This window comes from Protobothrops mucrosquamatus, unplaced genomic scaffold, assembly GCF_001527695.2.
Source record: "Protobothrops mucrosquamatus isolate PMUCROS unplaced genomic scaffold, P.Mucros_1.0 scaffold2050, whole genome shotgun sequence".
Lineage (NCBI taxonomy): Eukaryota > Metazoa > Chordata > Lepidosauria > Squamata > Viperidae > Protobothrops > Protobothrops mucrosquamatus.
In genome coordinates this window covers 336,902-349,721 of record NW_015388157.1, presented here as the reverse complement: position 1 = coordinate 349,721, position 12,820 = coordinate 336,902, and the positions used below count along the sequence as shown (strand labels likewise).

The window sequence follows — 12,820 nt, the reverse complement described above, 5'->3', positions numbered from 1 at the left end:
TAGCTTACCATTAACTTAGATTTGCTACTTCTCTGAGGAGAATTCAAACTCACCTCTGGGAAGTATACCATTTGTCTCTTACCTAGGGTAAGAGCTCTGCTATGTATATTCATAGCCCACTACTACAAGTACAAAATTGGTGTTTTCCTGGAATTCATCATTTAGAGATACTGTAGATGGATTAAGTTAAAAACCATAATCAAGAACTGGTAAGGTTGCATTAAAAAAACAAAAAGTGTGTGGAACATTTCAAGTGAAATGTTTAAAGCCAGATTTCAAGCTGATCATTGTTTCAAGTGGCAGATAAAACATGTAGCAGAAGGTGGTGGTGGTAATGTGGACGGGGAGGATAAACCTCAACACTTTACCAATTCACTTTACCTAGCTTTTGCTTTTACACTTTTTAATGGGTTTTCATTTCTGTGTTGAAGCTTGCAGCACGTTCAGATAGGAAGAAATCTGTGCCAAATAGCTAAACAAGAAGCAGAGGCCTCAAAAGAGTTCCTCTGTGCTTTTTATTTATGAGACATTGATGGCAGCTCAGAAAGAACTGCGCCCAGTTTTTTGTTTTTTTTTTAACTCTGAAGGCTCTTTGTATTTCTTTGGCTAGATGGCTACCGAGCTTGGGCCCCAAAGAACTGTCCAGCCCCATCAGCCTATAGAATTATAAGCTTAAGGGGGACATCTCCAGAGTGCAGGCCTAATCTGGATCTTCATTTGCCGTTGTGGGTCCAACTTCTTTAGGAAGCTTAGTTTCTCCTCAGTTGTTCTCTCCACCCCATCTCTTCTGTGATCCTGAGTCTTCCCCTCTAATTTTCCCAATTGACAATTGGCATCAGTGGAGACTATTTTAATGTCCCAGTAGTACAGGAGGCCTTTTTTGAAAGCAGCACAGGAGCCATTTTGGATTTTAAAAAGAAATTGCAGGGCTTGATTACACTACTTTCAATCATCCAGGACGTGGATGAAAAATAGGTTAAATTGAATGAATGGAACCAAAGCAGGTATGCTGAAAATAATTGTTCAACAAAATTGGACTTAATGTAAAATATTTTGGTATTGTTCTAATTATTGGGTTCTTAGTGAACTTCTTATTTTTTTATCCTCTTCCCACCAGAGACCTTGAACACCCATTTCAAAATCCCATGCTTTAAAGAGAAGCAGGCAAAATTTGTCTGCGTAATTTACTGATAACAGAATTTGCGCTTCCACAGGCATTACACCTGCATTATATTGCGCATTACACTTCTTCTACCTCCCACTCCACAACTCTTTATTTTTGGCAGGAAACACAGAAAAGCGTTGCCAAAGGAACAGCTGGTGCTGTTCGCTTTGAAGCTAAAAAGCTTCTTGGCTCCTATCCCATTTCTGAAGCATTCCAATCAATGCCTTACTTTTATTCTTTAGCCTTGTCCATATCAGAGTATCAGGTCAGAGCCATCTCATTGCTCAGATTTTGACCTTGCATGAGCCCCAGCAAGAGGAACCAAGGCTTGGAGCTCCGAGGCTGGGGGCCTCATGGGGCTTTCTGAAAGGTGTAAGCATAAGCTGAAAAATGCTGGGCCTGAGAAGGTAGAACAACGAAGGCTGGCATTTACTTTCCTGTAAAAAGGACAAGATACTTGAATGAATGGCAGATTAATCGTGATGCTCTGGTCCAGCAATAAGGTATTAAAGAATAAGGTCTTAAAGAACCTGGATGAGAACTAGAAACTTAGAGGAATAGCAAAAGCTGAGAAGAACACCAGTCTTCTCTGGATCTCTTTTTTTCCAGGCTGTTGTGTTTCTTGTGAATCATTTTTGTACACATGGCTACACTCCAAGCACTTTCTATCAGACAGTTTCTGCTGAGCTGATAGCCCAGGCCCTTTCCCAGAGCTTTCCTCTTCAAAGTCCACCTGGAAGATGAAGGACCTATAACTACTGTATTTGATTGCTTTTCTCGGATATCTTTCCCTTAATCATTGCCCTTCAGATGTTGTGTCACTCTAGTGCAAGGGTTCCTAAACTTTTTGCCATGACACCTTTTAGTGCAATCTTAATGTACACACCTGCCCCCTAGATTCTGAGTTTCCCAAGGTATGGGTGATGCACTAAAAAAACCACTGAATAAACTAAAATTTAATTTAAAAAAAATATAAGCAACATTTGAGAGACTATACCAGCTATTCGTAATCATCTGCTTCTTGTCAACTTTAACAGCAGAAATATTACAAGCAACTAACAGAACTAACTCTCTCTCTCTCTCTCCCTCCCTCCCTCCCTCCCTCTCTCTCTCTCTCTCTCTCTCTCTCTCTCTCTCTCTCNCACACACACACACACACACACACACACAAAATAGGTAGCTTCCCAAAGTTAAAGTTAAACTCCCATTTGTGTGTACTGAATTCTAAAATGCAAGATTACATGAGTTATCCAAACTTGACAATAATTCTAGGCTTCAAAAGGGCAACTATTTTGTGCATCTGGGCATACTCAGGAATAGAATAGAAAAAAAAGGATACAATAGCTTGATTCTGGGACATGAAAAGAAATCTCAAAAGATGTTCTGGCTACTTCACTGAAGAAGAATTTTTCAGTAACAAAACTTTTCAAGCAAAACTATTCAGACATATCAGGATCAATTCTCTCCCCCCCCCCAAACATTTCCCCTTTGAGCTCATCGGCCCTGCAGTTGAGGCAAAATCAGTGGGGACTTCCACTGATCTTTGACAAGAACAAACAATAACTATTTTAAAGTCGTTTTCTATGGATATGTTTTGCTGTGAAACACAACATAAAAATAATTATGTTCTTAGTGCTTAAACATGTCTTTTTCCAACTAGGGATATATGTGATGAGAATATAAAAGCATTTTTATGTTAAAGTAAACAAGCTGATTTTTCTTCCAGTAGCAATATATGTATTCTTGTATGGGTCCAATGGATGACAGTTTAAAAATTACTGTGCAATGTGTAGCCAATCTTTCTGGGATACATATCCACTAGAAATTAATCTTTGGAAAGGATGGGAGGGGAACTGTCAGCTTTGATTGTAGCCATCACTTTAAAAGGAAATATCTTGCTAAAGTGGAATTGCTCTCCAAAGGCATAGTCTAGAATTTCTTTATACCAGGTTTAGGCCTGGCCAGCTACCTGAAAACTTTTTTTTTTAATTTGGTGTATTTAAATGAGAACAAAAGAAAACTTTATGGAAGCAAATTTGTACTATTAAAACAGGATTTGAGGAGAGATTTCCAAGACACTCTAAAGCACAAAAGTTTAGAGTCGTGTATACATTCTCAGGTGGGACCTTACCTATTTAGTTCAGCCAAGACTTCTACACCATCCTTTTCATTTTGGTCTGTATTGCTAATTAATCATCAGGTTGCCCTTGTCTTTCTAGCTAATGGAAGGGTATATTCTGGAGAATAAGCATTGTCTTAATTAAGGCAAAAACAAGAATTGAATGTTAGTGAATTTCCTGTTTCTGCATTAATTATCCATGCAGGGATTCCTCCTCCATCTTCATTAGCTATTTTTAATCATTGGTTGGAAAGGTGGAGGTGCTTAGATACCAGAGGAAACAGTGATTTGTGGGATATCATTTTAATAGCTTTGCTCATCTCTCTTTTCCATGTTTCTATACAGCTAGTCCTCAACTTACAACATTTTGCTTAGCGACCATTCAAAGTTACAATGGCACAGAAAAAAGTGACTTATGACCATTTTTCACACTTATGACCATTGCAGCAGCCCCATGGTCACGTGATTTACATTCAGATGCTTGACAACTGATTCATATTTATGATGGTTGCAGTGTCCCGGGGTCATGCGATCACCTTTTGCAATCTTCTGACAANAACAGTGTGTTGTCTGGGTTTACATTTGTAAAACAATCACTAACAATTGATTTCTATAATCCATAATCCACATAATGGCTTTAGTTGATTTCCTCTTTTGCAAACATTGAGTTAATACAATTCTTATTATTTTGATAGATAACAATTAACTATATATTTTTCCCAATATTCCTAAAAATAATAATCACATCAATATAATATTTCTTTTCTATCCAATCAGTCTGGTTGCCTGTTACAGTCCTTATTTTAATTTGTTTCTCCCACCAAATTCTAGGTATTCTTACTGGTTAAGATTTTCTCAAAAATTAATTACATTTAAAAATTTAATTCTATTTTTTTTCCGTATGAACCATGTCACACTTTTACATTTCTCAAGGAATAGATAAAACAGTGAAAAAAAAGAAAAGAAATGAGAGCAAGAGTAAAGAAACATAAAAATAACATACTACTTAAAATATATACCCCTCCTAAGCTAATATATATTTGTTTCCAAAATTTCTTATTCTTTTTAACTATAATTAAAAATATGTTTAATCTTTAAATATTCCATTTAATACAGCTAGTCAGCTAGTCCTTTAACTCTTATTCAAAACATTTTTTATCCATTATACTTTTCTTAAATTCAATCACATTTAAATATCTAAAAATTTCCTTTATCTAAGTCATTTCAACTTTTTTATATTACTCATATCAAGAAAGAGAATAAAAAAGGGAAAAAAGCATACTATATTATTTAGGGAATTCATCCCTCTTAGAATGACATATATATTCCAAATCTTTTCTTTTTCTTTAACCATATTCAAACAAATGTTCCTTTTTTAAGTATTCTCTCTGGTAAGTCCCATCATTTATTTTCTTGGTTTCCACTTTAGTCTTTTTCCTTTGCCCAGTATCTTTCTTAATCAATGTATTTTTCTGAATCAAAAGGTTTTTCCGTATGTTCATAAATGTTACTGTAGATATAAAAAGTAAATCAGGTGAAGTGTCTTTGTACGGGGCTTATGCCTTTCCATGTTTGTTGAAAATCTTTTTCTTTTTCTTTCTCTCTGCTTCTCTTATCATTTCCTTTCTCTCCGATGTTCCTGACATCTCTACAGTCCATTTTATCCCATCTGTTTTCTTGTCCTCATATTTATTTTGTAGTCTTAAGGGATGTTGTTTTTTCCAATTCTTGTGAATTTTTTCCCACTAGGATTAAATCATGTTTCCTTGTTTTGTTAAGTTCCATCTTTAAGTCTCTATTTTCAATTCTATATCCATTTATCTGTTTTATCTGCTCCTTCTCTGTTGTTATTTTCTGGGAATTTGTTTGTTGTAGAGTTAATTTGGAAATAGATTGATTTATATTTTCAAAGTTATTTTGGATTTCTTTGTGGTTTAAAGTCATTGTTGTTTGAATTAGTTGCAGTATACTATATATCTCCTCCTGTGAAGTATTTATGTTTTCTTGATATGTTTTTTTTACATGTCTCTGATCCATGATAGCCAAGAATTTGAGTTTTTCTCTTCCTTTCTTTTCTCTGCAAATAGCTTTAGAGTCCCAATTAAATAGATATTTGTAATCCAAATAGTTCAAAAAAGATTTTTTTTCTGAAATGTATAATTCTCTCTTTGTCTACAGCCCAGATTATTGTCTTTTTTTTGTCACAGCTGTTCTTTGTTGTTAAAGCTTTGAAGGTCACAAACACAGATTAACTTTTCCCAGGTTTTGCCAAGTCTTATATTAAAGTCATAGCTGTCATAGTCTTTATCCACCACTAGGTGTTTTTAATTTCCAAAATGAACAATTATCTTTCGAATGAGAGTCTTAACCATTCAACAATTTTAGATTTATCCAGATTTAAGTTTTAAATTTCAGGTTTTATATTTATTTCACTTCCATATATTTTGATCCTCCATAAAAAGATTAATTAGCCGCTTCCGTTAGTATAAGGGTGGGGCAGAAATCCCCCTCCTTCCCTTTCGGAGGTATTTTGCTTCTTGGGGATCTTTTCCAGGATTGAATTCCTCACCCAGTTTCAAGCACGTTGTTCACAGTTGTGCTGGTTAGTACTTTTGGACTTTGGTTGCTAGTAGCTTGGGCTGGTTGATGCAATATGGCCAGACTTTCTCCTGTCGGGTTAGAAGGCTTTCTCCAAACTGAACAGAACTACCACCGCTGTTCTAGAATCACTGGAGCACCCTTCTTTCTTCGCCGCCTCTCCAGGGTGACTTAGACCCATTTAGGGTCCCCTGGCAGGGTGAAATTAGCCACGGGGGTGTGGAGAATCCTCAAGCCCACAACCGGTCGCTACCTCACAAAACTGGAAGTCCCTGATTCTTTCCACTTTCTATTCAAGTCTCTGCACTTATCGGTGCTGCTCTTTGAGTCCAGATTGATGCCCGTTGTTTGGTTTATACTTGCCTACTCAGTGACCAATTTGTATTTCTAATGCTGCATGCAAAGGCAAAGTTTCCTTTCAAGCAGTGTATCACACTGTTTTAATGTATGATTAAAAACAACTGCAGAAAAGTCCAAATCTGATCAGAGCGGCAGCATGGGGAGAAGAGGAGCTTAATCTGTGTACATGTGCGTCATATTTTTTTCACCTAAATTGCCCTCTCTGAAGCTGCTGAAGGTATTTTTTACCTTCCATCTAGTGTTGAGTGTCTTAGTCATATTTGGTTGGATTTCTGTTTTGCTCTGCTTCATGGTTCACTCATTGTTCAGGCTTATGTTTACAAGGATTAACCTCTTTGAAGCAGTTCAAACTTTGCTAATTCTGAAGGAACAGTTAAATATCTACAGAAGTGATTACATAGTTGCTTCATAATTTTCAAAACTCTGCACAAATTAACATACTTCACACAGAAGCTTTTGGACACAGCAATAAGGGTAGGGTGTGCAAAATAGTTTACTTCAAATCACTTCTAAGTGTGTAACCGTGAAATGTCTTGCTTTGAGGCAAATGTGATGTTTCTAGTGTGAAGCTGGCTGTTATGAATATTTTGGTAGTGTAATCAAAATGGTGTTTTCATGAAGTTCTGTACTTAGAATGATTTACCTCTTTAAGAAGAATAGGCAGAGTTAGCAATATCTCATTTTTTAAAATTATTCTTTGCAGACTGGATTAATTGCTGATGCCAGACTGAAGGACTTGACTCCACCCATGCCAATTATTTTCATCAAAGCCATCCTTGTTGACAAGCAAGACACACGCAACGTATATCCATGTCCTGTATATAAAACACGCCAACGGGGTCCTACCTATATTTGGACATTTAACCTGAAGACTAAAGAGAAACCATCCAAATGGATTTTAGCAGGGGTTGCTCTCCTCCTGCAAATTTAGACTTCAGTTCACTTCTCTTTTTCTAGCAGCCTTGTCAAAAAAAAAAAAGTCATATTTTCTTATTTGGTATTTGCTTCACAGAATAAATAAACGCCCAGTGTTGTTTCATGCATATATACATCTTTCAAAAAATGAAAGACGAGTTGAATTATATTCAAGCACACCACAGGGTTTCAACTTTATTACATTTTTAAATAAAAGGTGCCTGCTTGGTTTATGTACCATAAATAAGTAATAACTATTATCCAATTTACAAAACAGGACATGTTTAAATAATAGGTAAACAGGCATAGAAATTCATGTAAGTCAGTCTTAGGTCTTCAGATATGTTGGGATTATAATTCTCAAAATTCCCAATTAGCTGTGCTAATTGATATTTCTGGAAGTTATAATCTTGGTGTATTTGTAGTGTACTGCCAGCATGAGAAAAGCTGACTTCAGCTGAAACCTTTTCAAATGGTGACATAAATATTGTGCAAGCTTCAACGGGAAGACCATTCCATCAACAGAGATCCAAATCATAAAAAGCTCCTCTTCCCTGTTTCCTTTCAGCCACAATTCGTTTGGCAAGGGGGGCTAGAATGGAAGGGATGGGCATATGTTTGAGATGGATAGTCTTTTGGGCGTACTGGTCCTAAACCATGAGAACCTTGAAAGATCAACACCACTGTGTTGAATTGCATATAAAAACATACAGCAAGCAATTCAAGCCCCATTTTTGAATAATTGTATTTGCTAATTAAGCTTCAAGTCATCAAATGCAGAGAAAAATACCACTTTTTAGTACTCCTACTACTGTTACATGATTCAAAGAGCAAGTGCTGTTGTGCTGGATTTTTTTCTCCAGAGCTAAATTTTGGCATTGGCTTCAAAAAGAGACTTTCATACACACTTTGAGGCATAAATGGGTATGTTTGAGATGTTTCTTTACCGATGATTCATGTCTTAGCAATGCAGAGAAAAAGTGACAAGGTTATTAAACAAGGTGAAATTTGTAATGTAGAAAGTAAATGTAAGAGTTTGGAATGGAACTAATTTGTTTAAAAAAAATATTTCTACTCTGTTGTCAATGATGGTCTTCTCCTGCCCTCTACTTTGCAGTGTTACTGTATTTCTGACTGCTCAAATTATATGTTTCTAATTGCATATGCTAAGCTCATACCTGCTTGTCCAAACCAGCTTTTTGAGTTAGTGGGAAAACCATAGAAGAGAGTTCATATTAAAAGCTTACAGTAAATAAGGATTTCTGTAATTCTCCTTGAGTGATCCAATAATTTCCAAACACTAGTTGCTTATTATAACACTGTTTGTTGTTTTTGAAGTTTCTATGGTGATCCTTTTTACATTTTCACTATAGTTAACTGTGGTGTTCCCCCATTAGGTGAAAATATGAGATAAGAATGTCATCAGGAAGCCTAATTATTGATAATAAAATGCCCACAATGGTGACAGAAGAGCCACAGCATATATCCACCCCCCAAATGAATGAAAACAGCTTTCTCTGGAGATAACTTGTCCTCAAGACAATATCCAACTATAACTGATTCAGATGGGGGCTGGTAAACTATTATCAAAATCCATGGCAAGTGGCCAGATCCATTTTGTCTCCAAGGAATGTATCTGATTACTGACAAAGAAATACCAGTGTGCACTTAGCGTGTGAGATTATTGGCAATACAAATGCTTTGTTAAAATCTGAATTGCTTTGCATCCTAAACACAATGCACCAAGAATCTTAAATCTCTAGCACAAACACAGTCTTATTATTTTGAGAAGCCTCTCAAGCATTTGTTGGGGGGGGAAAAATCTCAGTAAAAAATCTTAACACTTTAACATCCATGCTTGAAAAACTGAGTTGTAGCTCCCCCTGTTTTTCTATTTTTTAAAAAATATTGTTAAAGGATATATAAGGGAATATGGCAGGATACAGATATGAGTATTACATCAAGTAGATATGTAATGCACTCTGTTGCAATTCACTGCTTTGATGAAAAATTAAATATCATTAATAAAGGAACTCAATAATAACCTTTGCTGGTATCATGAGACTACTAGTTTCATTTTTAAAAGTTCCCCACTGTGTTCACTTTATTTCTACAAAGAAATAGCATACTGTCTTTATCCCTTTGTGTAGATTTCCACTTACCATTCTTCACAGTGAGATATCAAGCACTATATAACATAACTTTCTGGGAATTAAAGTGAGATTTGAGTATTAAAAGCAAGTTCTGACTTTCTGAATCTTAATATTTTAGGCTCTTTTAAAATGCAAACTCCCTTTATTCAACAGAACAGCATGATGAAAAGGCTGGTAAAAGCTGCCGCCACAGTGGATGAGTTGGTCATCCATACTCAATGGAAGCAATTTGATCTCAGTGGCTCTGCACAGTCTTTGAACTTGTTCAATATTCCCCACCACGGTGGCTTGAAAGAGAACTGTAATGGGAAATGTATGGCATATTAAAGACCAACCGTAGTAAGCCTGAAATTAAAAGCTTGACAAACTGCAAGGTTAAACACCTGGTTTTTTTTTTAAAAAAAAATAGTTGTACTTGTATTTTAACACAAAAAGAAGGGGAAAGGCATGAAGTGACCTTGAAATCTTAAGTGTGAAGTCATAGACTCGTCTAAGGTGATGAATATGGCAATATTCAATACCCCTGCAATGTAAAAGAGCAATGATAGGAAGCTTAGTTGACTGATTCTGCCTGGTCCATGAAGGACATTCTTGACTTTTCTTGCTGACAACTTGTGAATGCAGAAGATTGAAGAAGTAGCCTTTAACTTGATACTGATGTGAGGATTTAGGCCTTTTCCAACTTGCATCTGACTCTAGCACAAAAACATTTTGGTCCAGCTGTATTCCTATGAAACTACTTCCCTTCCATACCCCAGTCTCTTATCTAGTGGACTTAAATTAACTGTATTGGTATGAAAGTGACATCTTCCTCCATTCCAATGCCTTATTCCAGTGGTGGTGAACCTCTGGCACACATGCCAGAGGCAGCACTCAGAGCTGTCTCTGGGCACACGTGCCGTCGCCCCAGCCCCGCCTCCCCCCGCAGCCCCCTCCTCACCAGCAGCCCCCCCGGAGGAGAGTCACCCCCAGGTGTGGTCCATGCAGAGCAGTGCAGCCAAGGACATGGCAGCTGGACAGCGGGGATAAGACTCTGCCTTCACGCCCCATCAAGTGCAGATGCTGTGGGATGCGGGCGGAGGGTGTGGCTGCCATGGTGCTGCAGGGCCGCCTGGGCGATCTGCATCGGGTCATGGAGGTGGTGGGTGGCCCTGCGGGTGGGCAGGGCAGGGTGGTGGTGGGGCGGGCAGAGTGAGGGCGGACCGGGGGGCAGGCACAGGGTGGTTTTGGGACACTCGGTCTCTAAAAAGTTCACCATCACTGCCTTATTCTGACAAAATCCAAGGAGAGCTTCAAACTTGATGAAATCATTAAGGCTTTCTTATCCTTTACCTTGGAAGGAAATCAGGTAATTATAGTGGCCAGAAAGTCCATCCTGCATGTTCACTTTCATGGTATTCTATTTGAAGAGGCATCTCAGTTTCATCATAATAATCCAATTACAAACCCTAATGCATTAGATGTATACATCGTTGGATGTAATGCTATCAGTCTCAGCCACAAATGCTCATATTTCAGGGCTAATGGTTCACTGATTGAGTTGACACCAAAGTAAGTGACTAACAGAGCTTTTCCAATCAACATATAAAGGCAAATATGGACTATTATTTATTATAAAAACCTGCTTATAAGTGGCACTTCAGAGGCTGTGGATATGTTGGCCACAGACTGGGGGAGTTTTGGTTTTGGTGTATCTGCAGAACATCCGGGTGGAGAAATCAGCCCTTAGATTCTGGCTTGATGGCTGATTGTGCTTCCAGAAGTACCTTATCTAGCTTACACAACTGAACCGTAGCCCTTAAAGTGGGGGATAAGGAATGTTAAACTCCTTGGGATGTATTTACCATTGGTCTTAAGTCCAGACAGGATTTCCAGTCTGATCCAGAAAACACACTCATGGGAATTGAAAAATCTGGACAACCTCTAAACAAATGATCTGTGATTTCTGAGGAAAGCTGTATTGGCACTGTCTTATGAGGAAGATAAGTCTTTAGGGACAAATGGAATTTATTTCTTAATTTTCTATTTGGCACTCTTACATAATAAATGACCGATTCCCATCTGACCCATTGATGGATAAATGCTATACATAATTTATAGATAAATTGCAACACGGCTCTCAATCCTGGACATCTTTCCTACTAAGTATGGGTGGCAATAGTGCTTTTATACCAAAAACTGGGTCGAGACTCACACAGTTTATTTATTACAATTAGTTCATTAAATGTCTGTAATTGGCCAGATAATTTAGTGCTTGCATTTATAAATGCACTTAATTTAAAATGTTCCCTAAATGTATGAGGCCTCTTGTGGAGAACTGAACAGAGTCTTTATAGACAATAATGCAGAGGTTCTATTATGAATAGTGTGGAAAAAGTACATTAATGATGGCTGTTCCCAAGATAACACATGAACCCTTAGAAATATTAAGGAATCAGAAGTTTCCCAAGTTTGCCAATTTAGCAAAGAAATAGATTTTTCTTTATATCCTGAATGAGAACCCACAGGTTGCAGAAGTTCACAGAGCCATTTCAAAACATATTGCTATTGCCTCTGTAACTCTTACCATTTTTTGTTTTCTTCTGGTGCATTTCTGTCTATATAAGGGTATTCCTGAATATGTATAAAGTAGTATCTTGTGTTTAAAAGGACTCACTTTGTTTTCAAATTCATAGACATTTGACAACCCAATTAAATAAGATTTACTGTCGTAGTCTTCTTTATTTTGTATTCAGAAAATTAAATTATGTTCCATTGCTAATCTCTACTATTTTTAGAGACTACAAGGGTCTGTGAACACAACTGCTACTGAAATCCACCTACACTGAAACAATTTTGTGTGGCTTTGGAATAGTGATATATTTCACTAAAGGTAAGGACTATGTATCAGAGTCGTTATGGAGACCTGAGAGAATTGCCATTCTATTTTTATTCCTCTCCTTTATTAATATTAAAGAGATCACACTGGGTTTTCTTCTGGAATGAAGATATCTTTTTCAGGCATTTTGCTCCTTGTTCGATGTGGTGGAATTTGGGTGTTATGTATACTTTTACCGTGCTCTGTGTACTTAATGAACTCTGCAATTAATTACAGTAATAAGATTATTGATAAGAAGTGGCAGATTTAGAGAAGGATGATTAGATAATTAGAGATAAATTGCTGTTTGTGGGATCTTATTGAGTATGTGCTGAAGATTGTCTGGCTTTGAAGAGATAATTGAGACTCTGATTAATGACAGTTTGGCAGCAGCTCTGATTTCAACTCCACTCACCTGATGAAACACTGTGGCAAGAAGCTGAAGAATATCCAATAGGTTTACTTTAAAGACAATACTGGAGAAAATAGAGGGTCTGCTGGAACATCTCTTTCTTTTTACTGTCTGAATTCGGAAGGCTTCAACCTTTTTCCTTCAAGGAACCATTTCTATACTGTGGTTCCACTGAGGAATTCCCTTTTATTGCATAAGAAACAGTGGTGGGATTCAGCCGGTTCACACCACTTCGGCAGAA

At 37.2% G+C, this 12,820-nt stretch overlaps 1 protein-coding gene across 1 annotated transcript in view; it reads left to right on the top strand.

The window, feature by feature from the left end:
* Positions 1-9,631, top strand: part of LOC107294673 (dynein heavy chain 9, axonemal-like) — a 112,567-nt gene extending 102,936 nt beyond the window's left edge. The window contains exon 29 of the mRNA XM_015823924.1: positions 6,946-9,631. Within this exon, the coding sequence (XP_015679410.1) occupies positions 6,946-7,173 (228 nt within the window). The 3' untranslated portion in view covers positions 7,174-9,631. The remainder of the gene's footprint in view (positions 1-6,945) is intronic.
* The last annotated feature ends 3,189 nt before the right edge of the window (positions 9,632-12,820 follow it).